Raw genomic sequence first — 19733 nt, forward strand, 5'->3', positions numbered from 1 at the left:
ATGCAGACCCCCATGCCATTGAAATCCATAAATGCATAATTAAAAAAACATCAGGGGAGATGTATCAAACCTTGGAGAGAAAATGGAAAGAAATAAAGTACCAACCAACCAGCTCCTGTCACTTTACAGGCGGTGCTTGAAAAACGGTGGTTAGAAGAAGCTTGGTTGGTACTTTATCTCTCTCCAAGCATTGATAAATCTCCGCCCCCCCCCCATTAAGAGCAGTTCGGGTGCTTAGAACTGAAAAATTAGACCAATTTCACGAGGGAGTTTTTAAGTATTAAGAATTCAACATGGCAGATTTTTTTTTTCTTTCAACCTTAATACTGCGTAACCACAAAGCTACTACACAGTTGAAGAAATAAATCATCCTTACGTGTTGTAACAGTCTTTGTGATGGGAGTTTCGCTCTCTTCACCGTCCTTAAGCACAGAGATGCTGTAAGTATACTGAACGCCCGGTGTAAGGCCAGAGATTACAATGCTACCAGATTCGGAGATGACTTCCCTGGGAGCTTCCCCACCTTGACTTGGACGCACATCCAACTAATTGTAGGCAAAAAAATAAAATAAAAAATTAATAATAATAATAAATAATTATTAATAATAATATACAGTATGACAAAAAACTAAACAAAAAACACCACACACTGTATAGTACTTTTTCCACAGCCAAACAAATGTGAAAGTGAACACTGAACTCACCATTCCTCCTATACCGGACAGCATGAAGAAAAGAAGCATTGCTTAATTGCAGAGATTTTGCTCTACATTATTATACTACCTATATAAACTGTTCTCTATAAATTGTATATAAAATATATGCATTAAGCATATGTCAAGAATGGTGGATTTAGACCCTTCTCCATTATGTGAGAAAGATTACGGTAGACAGGTTAATCCTCAGAATCCCACCTGCCCCGGCCATCCCCATGGGAAGCTTATGAACTTTGGCTCCAAATGCTACAGACAGATCATAATTTATTTTATGCAACATAGTCTTTACCTTGAATCCAATTCTGGGCACAGGAGTCCATGTAATAACGATGGTGCTTTCCGTAACCTCCGTGCTATAGGGAGGGATTGATCCAACAGGTTCCACTAAAGTAAAAAAAAAAAAAAAAAGCGAGATACATTCAGAAGTCACAATTGTTCAGTATATACAGGTTACACATGAGTCTGCAATACAAGGTTTTTTGCACTGCAAGACAGCCAGAGCATAACATTTGTCTGTAAGAGACACCAAAGTGCAACCTGGGAGAATTCTAGAGACCACGGATTGCAGCCTGACCTCAGATCTGTGCTCACAACCTCAAAGGAATTTAGCTGAAGACGGCATTTGCCCAAAAACACATCCTTGCAGACTGCTTGAAGTGGCTATACAGCGATTGCCAAGATCACAAAATATACCGCTATGGTTTTCACTTCCAACAGACACTGCAAATATGCGACCTGCGCAGCTATTCCAAGTAGTCCAGTGGCGTTTAAATAAATACAGTCCATCCGCTCAACTACAAATTAACAAAATTGAAGAGGAGGGGAAAAAAAAAAAAAAAAAATTGTGTTTTTTCTAGTTAGATGACAAGAAAGGACTTGTGAACACTAGCTGGACAGTGATACATTCCTAGAATACCTACTGGTTTAACCGATTCGCTGACCATCTAAAATAGTGGCGGGATAAGAGGAGAGTAAGGAATTCCTAAAATGGGCACAGTATAGGCTTTGTGGTTGCCCAGAAAAGGTTTAATTGACTAATGAATATATAGAGGGAAAAAAAAAAAACCCCTCAAACATTCAAGTTTCTTTTATGAAGAGTTTAGGGTGTAAAATATTTTATTTTTTATTTTCCTGGAGCCTTTTTGCAAATCAAAATTATTTTCACTACAAAAATCAAGTCACTGTAAAAAAGGTTTCTGCCTGTGCCTAATAAAAAAGGACCAATGGGTACACTTATCAAGCTGTTTTTTTCAGCATTGTTACCAAAAAACAAAAAGTTTATTATCCATTCTCTAAAATATATTAAAAATGCTGACCATAAAGGAATTAAGACTTCAGCAGCAGCATTTTGGCTTCTGTAAATAATGGAGATATGAGGAACTTATGAAAAAAATCTGAGCTTTCCGTTGCTTGTCCCCTAATGCCATGTGCCCAACGGAATGAGATTTCGTGAATATGCAGACCGCCTGCTGGAAGGTCATCTGTATTGCATCAGCAGTAGGGTGAAGCGATACATACAGGGTAGAGATGGCTGGGGTGGTGTCATCGTACCACCTCTCCAGTGACTCTTTAAATACATCTCAGTGCTAAGGCATCCTGAATTGCTGCAATCAACGCAGAAGATAACAGACACTGTGATACATCTCCCCCAACTCACTACACTTGGCAACACATGTTCTTGAATTTCCTGATAGGAAAGAGGAAGATAAGGGGGAGATCTAATCTGATTGGTTGTTTCTTTGAAGGTTTGCTCTATTAATTTATAAAAAAGGTACTAGACAAAAGATAGGATTGCTTTGGGCAATACCTCCACTTGCCCTCTTAAGAGGGAGATTTATCAAACCTTCTAGAGAGTTTAACTTACAGGTTGAAAACACTCCTGTAGTTGGTTTACTCTGCTGGCTTCCTTTCAGGGCAATCAAAGAAACAGTGTACTCTGTGCCAGGTAGAAGGCTTTGAAGTTTGTAGCTTCTGACAGTGGAATCCACATGGAACTGGCTCGGCTGCCCGCCACGAGTCTGGCCCACCGACAGAAGGTAACGGCCAATCTTTGATTCCGGTGGTGCCCAGACAATGAGGACTGAAGATTCGGTCAAGTCCTTGAACTTCAAGTTAGTTGGAGAGTCCAGTTCTGGAAAGAGAAGGTTACACATATTTCGGATGTAATATTTTTCAGGGAGCAAAAAAAAAAAAAAAAGTCTGACACTATATAAATCAATAGCATACGGGTTGAAACACAAGTTACAACAAGGCTTAGACAAGTGTGTGCACAAAACAAAATACACCTAATAGTGTCTTTATTCACAACCAGAAAATACACCTAGATATTGGGAGTAGAAGGCAGGTAGTCATCTGCGAGATTCCCGTAGGCAGCTAGTTGAGATGTATAATTTTGTGCCTTTTCTTACGACCCTCGACATTAGGACAGACTCTAGTTAGATCTGAATCCGTTTTATACAGAGAATCTTGCATCACTGGTAATAAGTGCAGGCCATGGTTATTCGGTATGCTCATAAATTCACAGTGGCTTGTTCTTTAGTTTGCAAAATGTTGTAGACTGTACTGGGTAAGACTGGTGGTACGTGTTGTGCATTGCCATATACAGGGCCATCTCGTCCATTGGGCTTGTTGGGCAGTTGCCCAAGGGCCGGGACCTTGTAGGGGCCCGCCAACCTGCGCCCCTGACAGTTGGTAAATTTGTGATATATTTATAAGCCGGCCGCTGGTGCACTGTATTCCGATCTAATCTCCCCCACCCCATCACCCCCGGTGATGAGTACTCACCTCAGTCTCAGTTCCACTTCATCCGCCGGCTTCAGACCAGTCAGACAGTCTCTCTGCATGTGTGGGAGGTCTGATGGGCATGCAGGAGGGTTTCATTTTATTGACCATTTACATTTTTTTCCCCCATGAATGGCTGGGTAGGGGCCCAGTGCATTGCTTTGCCCAGGACCCACACTGCTGTTAAGACAACCCTGGCCATATAGTGTATAAGATGTTGATTTTTAGAAAGTAAAATATTTTGTACAAGTACATCCCGTTGGATCCCATGTGGGAATGGTCATTAGTGCACAAATATGCAAACATAATCTATCCGCACACTTGGCAACTTTCAGAAGACGCCCATACAATTTGCCAATAGTGGCATTTCTCCAATACTTGAAAGCTAAAAACTTACTCGTAGGGAACTCCCCCACTAGCGGCTGGCTCTCTTGTCCACGGCTAACGGCATAAACTTCAAATCTGTAGATGGTTCCAGGGTGCAAATTAACAACCTCTGCAAAGGTGCTTCTGCTGACTGGCAGATTTTGAGATTCACGGCCTGAGGGGGAGACCGGCATCACCACAACTCTGTACCCGGAAACCTCGCTTGGAGGAGCATTCCATGAGATGGTGATTTTTATATCGGATGCCTCAATCAACTGCAGTTCAGTGGGCGGTGGAACAATCACTGTGCAAGACAGACCAGAGACAAATCCATATTATTTATACAGTGTGTGCACACATGTACATTATATATGTGCGTGCACATGACCATATATACACAATTTTATTTACACGCACCTAACCCATACCAGTGTAATAGACATGTAAACTTAATATATCTACAATAGACACCATCTGAACTCATGGTGTATAGACAAGATAGACAAAACTCCACTTTGAAAATCATTACTCAGTAGAACAACATTTTTTTAGCAATAAGCCAAGCCCCTGTAGTCAGCCTCAAGTTTCAGGCCAGCTACAATAACTCCACGCAGGAGAAGTTCTAAACACATTGCCTCTCCGCATCTTGGCTCTCATCCCTTTCCACCTCGCCATGAACTAATAAAAAGCATTCATCTTACAAGGATTTTCCCCTCATTGCTACAAACTCATATATAAAATTAAGAGCAAGAAGTTCTGTAATTTGTCAGCCACCGCAAACACAGGAGAGCTGGGGTGTGTAGCCAAACACAATAACGCCGAACGCAGGACCTACGGAGCTGCCCTTCCATCCTTCTCCTGTTTTGGAAAGGAATATGATGAAGATGTATGCAAGAACATTTACACCACACACTGCTCAACCAAGGCAAAGATATTCTAACGTAATGCGCCAGGAAAAACAACCAGATCTGTGTGTGTGGAATATTCTACCGATGGTAGATTCTAGCTTTGTGCGCTTGCAGAATTTAGCATTCTAGGTGTAATTAACTCTCTGGACTTTTACCGGCTTGTGGGGTCCCAGTGGTTTCCTTCTGGATGATGATAGGTGTACTCTCTTGGCTGTCTTCTACGGCGTAGATCGTTATGTTATATTCCACACCTGGGTACAGGTCGGTGAGGGTCACGGAAGTTGCGGTATGTGGCAGAATAAGTTCTGTGCTGGTTCCTTCTACCGTAGGAGAATATACAACTCTGTAGCCTGTGAAAGATTAAACAAACACTGTCAAAAACTATTCAGAAATTCCTTTCAGAAGACTGGGAACATTGATACAGGTACGATAACATTCTAACACTAGGTTTCAAGAGCTTCACCTGTGATGGGAGCTTGAGGTTTGGTCCAGGTAATCAAAAGAGAGGTGTCATCAACAGTTTCTATGTTATATTCCGGAGGGGAGTCTGGAGCTAGAGCACAAAAAAATAAAAATAAATAAAATGGAATTAGTAGGATTAAAAATAAACCTATAAGGATTCACTGCAAAACCAGAGACAATCTGAGGCTGCAGAATCCGGCTGCTAATTAGAATGGTTTAAAACTAGACATTACTCGTTGACCACAGAGCTACCTGAATAAGTACGCATATTTGCTGCATTGGCACATATTTATCAGCCAGACTGGTCATGCTTACCAGTTGTCTGAGTCGTGGACAAGATCAGGCTCTGCTCTCCCTCCTGGGTGATCTCATAAACATTGATGTTGTATTTACGGCCCGGTAGAAGGTCTGGGATGCTGACTGATGAAGCAGTATTGGGAAGATCTAAACAAACAAAAAAAATAAAAAGTTTCCAGTACAGTCGAGACTATTAAACACAAAAAGGTCTCATCTGTCCTCCTAAAGTCAAGACAAGATGTAACAAGATCATGACAAAAAGTCCTACAGCTAAGCAAGCCTCTCACGTTATTTTTAAATTTACGGGGTAGATGCATCAAACCTTCTAAAGGAGGACAAGTGAAGTGGTCCATAGCAACCAGATTCTAGCTATCATTTCTCAAGTACATTATGATAGCTTCTGGCCGATTGGTTGCTACTTTAGAAGGCTAAAGGAGATGTCAGACTTTGTAAAGAGCTACATGCATCATGAAAATGTCCTTCGGAAATTTATTTGTACAGCTCTAAACCCCTCCCACCTGCATTTTCCACAACTATGAGGTTAGATACACCAGCCAAGAACATGTCACACCACTAGTCTGGCTGTAATGCTTGGACATAAATTGACATCACTCACCCAAGTAGCGCTTCACGTCTCCATCCTCACTGAGCTCATACTCAACACGGAATCCAGAAACTATGTCAGACGCGGAGACCCAGGACACTACAAAGCTGCTAGAGGTGATCTCAGTCACAGACTCCGAAGTGGCCACCAGCGGTGGAAGATGAGTCTCGCCTGTCTCTGTCTGAGCTGTAAGAAAGGAGCTTGAGTTATTTAATGCACATCAATATAAGTTGATGAAACACAGCACATAGTATGAATGTCCATTTCTCAATACTCTTATACAGCCACCATATAAACCAAGGCAGCTGAACATCCATTTATTTTCAGTGGTTCTCCTCCCGAAACCCTCATGCTATCCCAACAGGATATGCATTTGGGGATTTCAGTCTGTGGAAGCGGGTGGGATAATTACGGCCCCAGCATAATTAAAGAAATCCACAAAACATGAACTGTTGGTGGTACTTGAGGCCCCCTGATCTTTTTAAATTATAATTTGGACATACTCAGCTTCGGCTACACGGTGGCATTATGCATAGGAATAAATTGACTAACATATAGCAAGCAGTTCACGACTACCCAAAATCTGTGCTTTAATTGCAACTAGCAAACTTACACTGACACTTGGGAATCTGAAGGAGTTACTAGAATACTAGCCAAAGTACTGCAGCTGAAGGAGTTAACGCATATATTTAATCCACATCATATTCTCTCTCCAGCCTCAAAAAAGAAAAAAAAAAAAAAAGCCCCTTATCTACAAAGCAAACATTTAGACAGACCCTATCTGTGACAGATTTACTTAAAGTAAAATGCCTACCCCAAGAGCTATAAATTACTCAGCTCTTTGATGCTTTTATGCAACAAAGTGTCACATAGAATCAGTCTTTGATCCAAGCATCTTCAACCCAAGCAGCTCCTTAATGACCTACAAAGTTATACACCAGTACACTTAAGAGCAGAGAAACGGGCTCCAGAGTCAGACAGCTAACCCAAATTTACACAATGTAGCTCCACAACCACTGTAAAGCCACACCAGAAGACAGACCGGATCAGTGCTGGCCTGGCATGGGTAAAGATGCATCTACGCCAACTACTTATCCAGTAGTCGGATAGGTGTCAGTCACTTGGCCAACTGAACAGATTGTTTTGCTCAACCTTCTGGTCAAGCGGTAGGCTCAGCCTGTGTGTTGCCACGAGAGGTTCCAAAAACAAATCCTATTAAAACTGAGGCCACAGACACTGCCTAGCGTTTGGGGATACTACTGAGAAAGCACAATGACAAACAAGGATTCAAGTCATAAGCACTCAAATTTATATCAGGCATGCCCATAAACCTGATCGGAAGACTGCCACTATTCACCCATGTTTGATTATATACTAACTTCACTAGCCAATGCCCCCCTCCCCCACCCCCCAACCACCACCACGAAGGGATACTACATCTCATCCCAAGTGCCTACCGGCCACCTATTAAAGTGCCTGCATGTTAGGTAGGTCAGAACGGAAATCCTGGTGCTCAGGTAAGTGGCCTTGTGAATAGCCAGTTTAGGCCATACAGGAGATTTGCTAGCACAGTGCCTGCGTGTAACATCAATACCAGGGCATCCAACTGGCCAATACTACAAAGAATGGCATACTCACTTCCCAAGGTGGTGGAGGTAGTGGTGAAATCAAAACGGGTGACCTCCTTCTGACCATACTGCAGAATGCTGATGAGTTGTCCCTCATACACCACTCCAGGCTTTAAACCAGAGATTGTATAGGAATTAAGGTGTCCTGGGACAGTTGCTTGTTTCCAACTGGTTTGTCTGTTTTTCTGAGGAAGAAGCAAACAAATAAAATAAAAATAATTTATAACATAATATAACATACATACACACACACACACACAAAATGTACATAATGTATATTACACACACACGATGAATCAAACTACAGCAGACATCCAAGGCATGGGTCAGCACAGCCTATGCGGTTCTGCTAGTTGGCAGGGAAGGGATACACTCTGGGACTGTAGCCGAATCTGCACTGTCACGCTTGTGAAGTGGACATTGCACAGAAAACACGTGCATAGGAAGATTTGTGCAAATATGGTACTTGCATCATCTGAGCTTGGAGCTGCAAGACTTAGCAGTCTAAATTAGGCAGAGTACAGCAAGGGATTCATTTTGAACACATGCAGAACAGCAAACAGATGTACATAGGTGTGACAAAGAAGCCGTATTGTTTACAGGTAGCCAGAAGCAGGAGGAAGTGCAATTGCGATCATCGCTTGAGTTTGGGCTTTAAGATTTTTGTTTTGCCACAGACTAGAAGGTCAGTGGTTTACGGTGTACTACAAGTTATTGATGTTTTATGGATGTGTAATTGTACCTTTTATACGACCACCTCTTCATCAGCCCATTCATGTTTCGGAGCTCAGTTGCTTAACACATTCTCTATTAAACATCTTAAGAGCACATTTTTGGCAAGGGATTGATCATGCAGAAGGCAGGCCTCCTATCTAGTTACTCCTCCCAATCATGGAGCTATGTATATATAAAATTCATTGGTCTGTTTGTCTGTCTGGTTATGCATTGAGATACCCCTGCACCGATTGGAATGAAACCAATGCGAGGAGGTCAGTTGGATTCTGGGCAGGTTTTAGGGGGGTTAGGTCCTGGTCGGACCTCCTATTTGTGTACGCTGGGCAGAACTTTGACCTGGAGAGCCTGTTCTGAGCCTTCCACTTGATGGATATGGACAGAAACTTCAGAGTGGTAACATTGGATCCCAGAATACATACAAGGGGGTTGAGGTCCCGGTCGAACCTTCCATTGGTGTATGCTTGGAAGAACTTTGACCCAGGGATGCTGGGCAAAAAGTTGACTGAAGGAGCTTGTTCTGGGCCATTCACTGAATGGATTTGGACAACATCAAATAATTTAGATGGGTGATAACATTGGATCCCAGAAGACATACTAGGGAGTTGAGGTCCCGGTCGGACCTCCTGTTGGTGTATGCTGGGCAGAAATTTGACCCGGGGAGCCTGTTCTGGGGTTTTCACTGGATGGATCTGGTTGAAAACTTCAGAGGGGTGGCAATTGGTCTGTGATGCCTAATAGATTTAACCAGTTTTTTTTCAGCTTTTTTTTAGTTTACATGCCTTTGAAGATTGGATCTATTGCTCAAAGAGCAACTAGTGGAAAGCAGTCAGTAATGAAGTGTGAAGTGTATTTGCTTTCCAGCCAACTGGATCTAGTACCGCCCAGTTAGATAGTCCTAATCAAATTTTAGGTCTATGGATTAAAGAATTTGGTAAATTGCTGCACACAAGGCAAGTAGAAATTTGTTTATTTTAACTCCCCAGAAAAAAAAAAAACTTGGATGGAATTTTAATGAAAGAATATTTGTTTTACTGGCTTATGCAATATTCAAGCTATTGTGGCCCATGTAATCGCAGCACTGAGGACATCCTAGCGCAGTAAGAGAATAAGGGTGCAGCCTGCAAAAGGGCAGCTTTCATCGTGTGCAGGTAACCCAACAAAACATGCAAATTTCAATAGCTTTGAATTACTTCAATGTTACCTTGGCAGCTATCCTATGATCTACCAAATTTGTATAATATATTATTTTCCCTGATGAATGAAGAAATGTCTTTATGTGGTGTCAGGAACAGAACTTGCTACACACAAATATGTGTAATGATCTAAGAGGAGTTTACATCTCTCCATCAAGTCACACTATAGAAAACCCCAATCTTTTACATTTATTGACCGTTGGTTGAAGGACGAAGTTCTGGTCTAATGCAGACCCCTTTATCAGTATGGTCTATACAGAAAACTTATGGAAAGATGAACCATATACCATTTTACTCAACTCCTAATGTATCCTAATGTATCTGCATATTCTCTTTATGGAAAGACCATAGTTCTTAATATCAGAATTGTTCATTTAAAAAAAACAAACAAAAAAACAAAAAACACAAAAGACTTACAGGCCTCCAGCGCAAAATGTACTGCTTGACGTGCGATGGCCGTGGAGCCGTCCACTGAATAGGGTGAGAGTCGGCATGTTTGGTGCTCTCTGTGATAATCACCTGTACAGGTCCAGTTCCAGCTGTTGGGGAGAAGAATTCCCAGTGAGTTCTTAAGCTGCATACACACACAACGATTTTTTTAATGAACGATTTGAGTAAACGATTTTTTCCCTTGAAAAAATTTACTAAAATAGTTTACTAAAGTTGTTCATTTACTAAATGTCATGAACGATTTTTATGAACTACAAACAATTTTTGCATATTCCCTTAATGAAAATCGTTGAGTTGACAAGTCTGACTGAACGACAAACTACAAACTACAAACGTGAACGCGCAATGAACGATAATCGTTCATCGTTTGACTCAGAAAGTGAACGATTTTTGCCATCAATTATCGTTAAACGATATCGTTTAACGATAATCATTAAAAAAATCGTTGTGTGTGTATGCAGCTTTAAACATACATTAGGTTGTTATCTTAACTGGAAATCAAGACTGCTTTGCACAACTCTTCTAGCCTAGGGAAATAATGCTGGCCTGTTGTCTGAGATATAAACAGGTTTCAGCAATTTCAGGGCAAACCTTCAAGTATGTTTTAGAACAATTGTCCCTGGGTAATAAAGAACACATGTAGACAAAAAAAAAAAAGAAGGAAGGATCTATGAGGATAATGGTGGTTGTTTGAAACTAGCTATGAGAACATATATACCAATTCCTTAGAAAGCCATTTCTCCATGGATACTGGAAGAGATAGGGATGTAGTATAAAGCAGTTCCTATGGACCAAATTGCAAGACAACAGCTGCCCATTATGAAACCGGTGTCATTAAGGCAGACAGACAGTAACTAGACATCAGAACATAGACAGTGAATAGGTCTACATGGTTTATCATGATTGTTAGGGTTTGTGTTATGATTAAACACCAGAAGAGAAAGTTAGGATTAGACACTAGGGGGGAAGAGTATGGTTAGGCACCTGGGAGAGGGAGGGTTAGGGTTAAAATAATAATGAAAAAAATATAAATAAGTGTCAACCTTTTCGGTGTTGGCCATTTGCATGTCAACTTTTTAACCCTGCTGACCTAGTCCCCATCTAAAGTTTGGCATCTAGCTATTGACTGCCTATCAAGATACTGTCCATCAATCCACACCCAAGAGACCTTTCAAGAGAAAAGAACACACCCACACATCTGTAGCAAACAAGGATTAATATTTCCAACCATCGAAGACCTAGGCCCTCATTCAGAGCCGTACGCTCTGAGCAGAGCGCACGCTCTGAATGAGGGCCGCCCTCCATAATTATGGAGCGTCCTCCTGGACGCTCGTATAGCTGTGGGTCACCACCCACAGCCTATACGAGCGTGCAGTTTGATGGCCGCGATGGTCTTGACCATAGCGACCATCGAAACTGCGAGCTGGAGCCTGCGGTTGAGTTTTTCAACCGCAAGGCCCGGAGTGATTTTGGCTCCATCAGAGCCAAAATCGCTCCCACTGACATCACTAGTGATGTCAGTGGGCCGGCTTCTGACGGTAGGCGTTCCCTTGGGAACGCCCCCGTCAGGGAGGCATGCCCCCGGCACGCCCACCAAAGGGGGCGTGCTGTCAATCAACATCGACAGCACGCCCCCTTTGATCAGACAACGAGCGAAGGACTTTCCTTCGCTCGTCGCGCCTGGCGCATGCGCACGACGGAGCTCCCGCCGTCGTGCACATGCGCAGTGCACAACATCGACCCACTTGCGAGTGGGTCTGAATCAGGCCCCTAGTCATAACAGAGGTTCCCAAACTCTGCCATTATAGTCCAGATTTTAAAGATATCCATGCTCGAGCAAAAGTGATTTACTTAGCACCTTAGTCAATTTGACTTCGCTATCTGGGTTTAAGCATGGATATCTTTAAAACTTGGACTGTTAAGGTGTGTACACACTATATGACTTGGTCACGATGAGATATCGTGAGCAATTTCCCTTGCATCCTTAACGATTTCCAGTGCGTCATGTACGAGACTGGCTGATCTTGCCTGCTTTAGGCAACATCTGAAGATGCGATGTACGACCCACGGATACGCGCATTGTGAGTGGACATGATTGGTCATTCCGATGCGTCAAAAATCGGGAGAATCTTGCAAACTATCGTCTAGTGTGTGTACGCACCTTAAGGGTGGAATTTGGGAATCTCTGCCATATAGTAAAGAGTCAGACTAGGAGTCAGCATATGGAAAGCACTATGCAGTTTAATGGGAAGTTTAAAGTTGACCATTGTCTCATGTCCAAATTTGCTGCAGGTGCACTATGTGTTATAGATTATGCGCTACAATTCAGGTGCACTGTGGAAGGGTCTAGCTTAGCAGGTATGGTATAAGCGCCGTGGAATGGTCTAGCACAGACACAGAGGTTTTCAATAGTTTCCACCTGGTTTCCCACAGGCAGCCCATTTGCGTTATTAGTACACCAACAGTTGCAAGGCAATACAATTGCAATGAATATAATGGCTATTAAGTTAAAGGTTTTAGTGCCGCTATAATATTCTCTCTAGGATACCGTTTTTCCTGTGTTTAAGCAAAACCTGAATTACCCACCCCACCATTACGGTACCCCTGGGGGAGCAGGCAATAAAGCACAACTTGTCTGAATGTTTTCACCAGTGTACCAATGTTGTGGAGGTGGCCAAGCTGTGGGACTGGTCAGATACCAGCATAATGATAGGTCATTCATAATTTAGCAGGGTCTGGATTACATTACAATCTTACACAACATTCTGTGGTAAGGTACTTAACACACACACACACCTCATTCACATTTTTTTAATAAAGTTATTTACATAGACAAGGGAAACAGTCAGGGTTACCGCCTTCATGGGATTTAGATTAACAGGAGAGAAGACTTTTGTAGATCAATTGGATGATTGATTAGAGGGCAAGAACAGCCAAGGGTCAATCCAATTAGGTGTGAGCTGGCTTGTGCAAACCCACACTACAACGTGCAGTTTCATTACAATTCCAAAGACGCATTGTATTTTCCAGAAAAATAATTGCATATTTTTGTGCACAGCCCCCACATGAGGATATGAAAAAAATTTTTTTTTATAAATATCTTTATTTTAAATTAAAAATGTTGGGAAAGAACCCCTTGGACACCCTCCCACCCACACTAATGACTAATTAGACATTTTCTATTAGCTTAATTGGCTCAATTAAAATGTCATTTCTGGGTGTAAAAAAAAAAAAAAACCTGAAATTGCCCGCCAAATTTTTTTTACATTTGTTTAGGCACCCCAAATGTAATCACAGTATTTTTTAAATTAATTTTTTTTTTATTATTACAAAAAATAAAAAAAAAAAGTTAGTTGCCTCAAATTAACACTAAATCACCTTTTCTATTTTTTTTCTTCCATTTTTGTTTATTTCATTTGAGATAAAATATAACCAATTTTTTCTAAATTTTTTTTTTTTAAAGCACAAAATCAGCCATTTGACACCATTTATAAACCTTCAGTACTTTCCTTATGCCCACTAACAATCTTCTATACGAATGTATTAATGAAGTGGTCAGTTTTTGGGGGGTCCAGGATTGTTTCCCCACTTTTTCATGCCCTTCTCCCAAGTTGCATGCTATAGAAAATTTGTGCACTCTCCCTGCCTGTAGTGCGAATTGGCAATTCTAATTGAGCGTTTCTCGAGAGTGAGCATTTGTACGAAGTGTGACAGTCTCATAAAACAAGCTTGCAGCTAATTGGACGGACCCCCTAGAGAATAGGCACCATACTGTCTGGCGTTCTATCAGATGGCTGTATGTCCCTTTCCCACCCCAAATGCTCAGTTGCAAAGCTAGTCGCAGAGTATTAAGCTCTGTACTTTGGGCCCGATTCAGAGGCAGAGCGCTCGCTCTGAATCAGGGCTTTTTTTTTTGTGCGGCCTCCTGGCCGCTCGCATAGCTGTGGTTGACCACTCACAGCTATTGCGAGCAGCCAGGTGATGATAGAGATGGTCTCGACCATTGGGGCTTGCTGCGAGACCCTTGTGGTAGGGTATCGATCCCGCAAGCCCCAGTGAGCTTCTGGCTCTTAATAGAGCCGGAAGCTCCCCACTGACATCACTCGTGATGTCAGTAGGGCCGCACCCAAACCGACGGAACGCCTCCGTTTGGCCAGCCACCCCCCCTGCCCACCTCCAAAACTGTGCGAGCCGTCGTTCAAAAATTAGACAGCCGCCCCCTTTTGGTGCGAGACCCGGAGCGCCCATCGCTAGCCGGGTCTCGCGCATGTCAGAGCTGGCCCTGGTGCGCGAGCGGGTCTGAATCAGGCCCTTTATTTCTTCATAACCATTTCCCTTTTAACTCCTAGTAGGATTATAATTAGTATTTAGGAGAAGACTGGGGAAATGACAACAGATTATTCTAAAAAAGACAAAGGGGTATATTTACTAAAGTGAGAGAGTTTTTAGAAGTGGAGATGTTGCCCATAGCAACAAATCCGAACCCATTATCTTCTAGAAGGTGCTGGTTAAGAGTTAAGTAGAATCTGATTGGTTGCTATGGGCAACATCTCCATTTCTAAAACCCTCACTTTAGTAAATATACCCCAAAGCATTTCAAAAGTGAATATAAACAGCTATTATGGTATGCTTTTTGGCTCCTTTTACCCCATCCTCCCCTTAAACTTAGCAAGTGATGAAATAACCTATTAATGGATGACTTATTGTGTCAGTTTATACAAAGCACAGAGAACAAGGTGGGCAGCTATGTGCACATTTGGATTACAAGTTCCTGGAAGCACTGATGGCAAAGTGGGATAGTAACCCGAACTTTGTTCTTTAGTTGCAGCATCAGACGCGGATTTAGATGTGCAAGTAAATTACCGTGCCAGGGGTGAGACATTGTGAAGTAGTAAAAAAAATTAAAAAAAGTTAGCTTGCACCCCCTTCCCCTTCGAGATTAATTACCTGGGTAGGACTGAGGCTGGCAGTGCCATTCACCAATTCCTTTGCCATAGCAATAACACTGGTAGCTGACACCATTAACATTCTTCTCCCAAGATTCACCAATCTGGTAGAATTTTCGAGATTCGGTCTCTTGGCACTGATCTGAAACATAGGCACCAGTGTTAGACTTTCCTTGCACAGATATCTGCAATTCTGTAGCAAAGCTGGAGGCACACAATGTGGGTTCAACGCTATAGCAAGGTTGCATGGTCTTCAGCCCATTGTCGGACATAATTTGGATACGACAAAGAACATGGCCTTCATGAAGAATGCACAATAAGAGATGTCCTTAAAACATAACATGGGTAAGTAAAGACGAAGAAAAATAAATAAATAAAATCGTATCATCTTCAAGGTGGGCAATTTGGTCTCTTCAGCGTTATAGCAGAGCAGTCTTCTTCCAGCCAAGTCTTAGCTCAGATACTTAAAGCACCAATTGTACCCATACCTGAAGTATGTCATATCGGTTCAAAGTTTTGTCGCTCATACAGCTTACTATGGAGGTGTAACAATCACAAAATACCAGGGCAATCCAGAGAGAGTAAAGCAGGTGTATATGCAGATGTGAGAAAGTGGTGCGAAATGTTCAATAATGGACAAACAAACGTGTTTGGCGAGGATCGTCCGTGACACCCATCAGTTTTGGGTGGGAGGTTTACCATTGGTGTTCCAACCAATCAGCTCCATCCTGTCATTTTTTTTCTTAAGACACATGACAGTTAGGAGCTGATTGGTTGGAGCATAAGAATATCCCTCGTTGATAAATCTTGGCCTTATTCCCAATGCTGCATTAGCCCCTTTGGAGGACATGTATCAAACCTTCGAGAGGAATAAAGTACCAACCAATCAGCTACTAAGTGCAGTTTTTCAAAACACAGGGCCAGATTCATTTAGGATCTCTATTGCAGCTCCGTAATCGCCCACAGGTCTGCTGAGGAAATATGCTAATGAATGCCATCGCAATGCCAGCATAGAGACAGCCACTGCCTGCCACTACCGCTATCTCACATCCATAATACATGGCAAACTTTCATAAACATCGGTAACAGAGTACCATCGGCCCCTCACGCAGAATGAAAGCAGCCCTGACCCTACTTGCTAACCTTGTTGCACGCAGTGAGTACTCATGCTGCGTATGCAAATCGCTATGGCTAATTTATGCACGCCCATGTGACAGCGTTCAAAAGGGACTGACACGCCTGCATTACTCAGACCACCCCCAAATGCTCACTTCCTGTCAATCACTCTGCGATGTCTCGGTGCCTGTTATGTATACGCAGTACGTAACAATCGCCCATCTGCGTATGCTTTAGCTAGCTCAATCCTTAATGAATCGGGTCCACAGAACGTAACATAGCAGTGAGAAGCTGATCGGTTGGTACTTTCTCTCTCTAAGGTTTGACACATCTCCTTAGTATGGATTCAACCAATGCATTCTTGCAAACACTGTGGGAGAGGTTTCAAAACTTCTAAAAAAAAACCAAACAAAAAAAAAAAAAAACTTCATGGACAGTGTTAGCCGCCTCTTTGTCCTGTGTACTGAGAGAAAGCAACTCTCAGAATTGCAGCCAAGGAAAACAGACTGGAATTTATTGGTATTAGCAAGCTCTGATTGAACAAACAGATCAGACCTTATCAGAGCTTGCTCTCATCCACCCCACTAGCACAGGGAGGCGCCACCTAAATTATTCACCCAGTGTGGACTGGAATTATGGGGTCTGTTTACTAAGCTGTGTTAGGACTGGAGATAAAGTGGATGGAGGTAAGCTACCAGCCAATCAGCTCCTAACTGCCAAGTCACGGGCTGTGTTTGAAAAATGGCAGTTAGGAGCGGATAAAATATAAATAAATTGATATACACACACACACACACACACACACACACACACACACACACACACACGCTGGAATGTCATATCAAGTGGCTCATTTGCAAACGACTTTCAAAACTCATTGCGTATGAAAATGGTGCTCCAACCAATAAGCGCCTGTCATCTGTTTAAAAAGACAACAGAAAACACAGTTGGGAGCAGATGGGCTGGAGCACCATTAATCATATGCAATGAGTTTTAAATCTCATTGCATATTATAACCCCCCCCCCCCAAGTGCTGTTAGGTGAACTACAAAGTTGTCCACATACATCTAGCCTCCTTGCGCTTTAAACAGCTCTTCTAGTCGCTCCATGCCACTGTTTCTCTTAAAAAGTGTCTTATTTGCAAAGCAGTGTGAATAGTATACACAAGCAGCTTCTGCTGATTAAAATGATATGCAGCATGCCTATATTCTGTGTGTGACTACATCTGCATGGAAAATGCTACATTAGTGTTACAGCCGCTGACACTGTAGCGTAGCATTTCGCATGCAGATACAGCCGCTGACACTAACATAGCATTTCGCATGCAGATACAGCCGCAGTCACACACAGAATATGAGCATGCCACATATTTTAATCAGCATAAGCTGTGTCATATTCGCATTACTTTGTGAATAAGACGCATTTTAAAGGAAAAAGTCGCAGGGCGCCCATACATTAAGTTTAACGTGACTTGTAGCACACGGAGGATAGATGTAGACATCTGCATATTCAGCGACTATGTACTCTAAATACTTTCACATTCCGAAACAGTCAATTAATCCAACAAAGAGGTCACAAGATTCATAAATTAAATGTGCCATGTGTATTGCGGGGTTTGACCCAGTTATACATCATACTCGGAAAAGTCAGTCTGCTTTATAAAGATTTCACATTAAAAAGGCAAAACAAAACAAAACAAAACACAACTTTAAAATCTTCCCTGATCTTTATGTAAAGATTCACTAAACTTTGCTTCCATTATCATTCTTAATAAACAGGAACCCTTAGAAACGTTCCTTACCCACAGCGTCGCACTTCCATCTGCCACGCCCCTGGCCAAAACAGGTACAATTCATCAAGTGCCCCTCCTCGTGATATTTGTTGAAAGATTGATTGACGTCATAGGTGATGCCATCCACAATGCACTGATCTGTGATGAGAGGGAGCAAGGAAATATATATTTTAGAGATGTGCACTAACCAGTGTTTTGAAAAACCACCTTCAAATGTTTTGGTTCTGAATTTAAAAAAAATCGGCTAATAATCATGTAAGAATTTAGATTTAAATCTGAAAAAAAAAAAAAAAAAAAAATCTGAATTCCGAATCGCAGTAAGATCAGTACTGCAATTCTGATCTGTCTGGATTCATGAAATTCAGTGGATTTGGATTTCTGGAGAACCGCACATCTGTAGTATATAGAATACATATATAAATAAAAAATTTTTTATGGACACACAATCCCCGGTCAGGTGTTACAGTAACCCAGCAATTTCTGTCCAGCTGTAAACACATCAGCATGATGCTTTATATAATGGCTACTAGCAGGGGCCATATCGCCTAGTTCTGTATCACTCAGCGTTTGCATAATCACCTAAAACAGGGCGTACATGCTCTCCAGGCATGGTTTGGCATAAAGGAAGAAAAAATAAAAAAAATAATGATAAATAAAGTTAAATAATCATCCCAACAGAATTATTCGGCCAATTTCAAGGAGGTCTAGACTGATTTGCACATTAAAGTTTTACGTGGAGAATAATCTAGTCCAGTACATAAACCGCCGATGCCAATCTCTATGGCTTTCACTTCTCAACATAAAGGCTGCCAGCATTTTGCATAAACAGTTCCTTTCAAGAGGAATCAGTTCCTGCCAAATGTTTCATGTTATTTGAATTGGGAGAGCCAAGACCGTCCTCATCCCCATACATAACAAGTTTGCTACCAGTTGACAAACTCAGGTTGAGAACATATTGAGTTTGGCTACATATCACTAGCAAGGAAGTAGATATTTATCTGGCGTAATCAGAATGTACACCATGCATTCTCATGATCAATACATATCCCAGGAAGAGACTGTTAGCTTCCAGTTCCACAGTTTTACATATCCCTGCATAGGGAACTACTCACTGCAGATGAAAGAAAAAACCCTAAAGTCGGTCACTCAGGGAAGCAAGTTAGTGTCTGGGTCAAATGCACATGCTTCTCCCTTATCAGAACAATAGCTTGAGAAAATCTGTAGTATGTATATTTATAATGGCAGCCAACTTGTGATTTGAACAATGCTGCGGGAAATGCACTGAATAGATAGCAGTTCAGTAAACTGTATTTGCTGCCTACAAGACTTCATACAACAACCCAAAAAAAAAAAAAAAAGGAGTAAAACCTTTGCACATAAAGCACAACATTTAGACAATATAAAAAAAAAAAAAAAAAGGATACATATATTTATTATTTTATTTAATAACTAATGATTACCTTTGAGCTGGGAATAAGCAATACAGTTCCATTCCCCGCGGCCGTTGCCAACACACGTGCACCTCATCATGTGACCCTGGTCATGCATCTTGTCCCACTGATCGCCAATGCGGTACATAACACCCTCATTAGTTGTGCAGATTTCTTCATGAGCTATAGTCCAGGGAAAGGAGGGAGACAAAATATTTACATTTTTGCATATATTACACATAAACACTACTCACAGATTGTGGCTCCTAAATGCAAGTTAGCCTATGTGGACCACCAGGCACTAAGTGC

At 41.8% G+C, this 19733-nt stretch overlaps 1 protein-coding gene across 5 annotated transcripts in view; it reads right to left on the bottom strand.

Annotated features, from left to right (window-relative positions):
- The window catches only part of FN1 (fibronectin 1), a 64529-nt gene that overhangs the window by 29911 nt on the left and 14885 nt on the right, over nt 1–19733 (bottom strand). For all 5 annotated transcript variants that reach the window (XM_088449925.1, XM_088449924.1, XM_088449923.1 and 2 more), the window contains exons 10-22: nt 19455–19607; nt 18004–18132; nt 15088–15228; nt 10108–10229; nt 7773–7947; nt 6147–6320; nt 5549–5677; nt 5235–5324; nt 4927–5121; nt 3895–4167; nt 2581–2847; nt 1006–1100; nt 377–545 (exon numbers count right to left, since the gene is read on the bottom strand). In XM_088449925.1, coding sequence (XP_088306051.1) covers nt 377–545; nt 1006–1100; nt 2581–2847; nt 3895–4167; nt 4927–5121; nt 5235–5324; nt 5549–5677; nt 6147–6320; nt 7773–7947; nt 10108–10229; nt 15088–15228; nt 18004–18132; nt 19455–19607 — 2112 coding nt within the window. The remainder of the gene's footprint in view (nt 1–376; nt 546–1005; nt 1101–2580; nt 2848–3894; nt 4168–4926; nt 5122–5234; nt 5325–5548; nt 5678–6146; nt 6321–7772; nt 7948–10107; nt 10230–15087; nt 15229–18003; nt 18133–19454; nt 19608–19733) is intronic.

The sequence above is a fragment of the Taudactylus pleione genome, unplaced genomic scaffold (assembly GCF_031769625.1).
Source record: "Taudactylus pleione unplaced genomic scaffold, aTauple2 ptg000500l, whole genome shotgun sequence".
In the NCBI taxonomy this organism is placed as follows: Eukaryota; Metazoa; Chordata; class Amphibia; order Anura; family Myobatrachidae; genus Taudactylus; species Taudactylus pleione.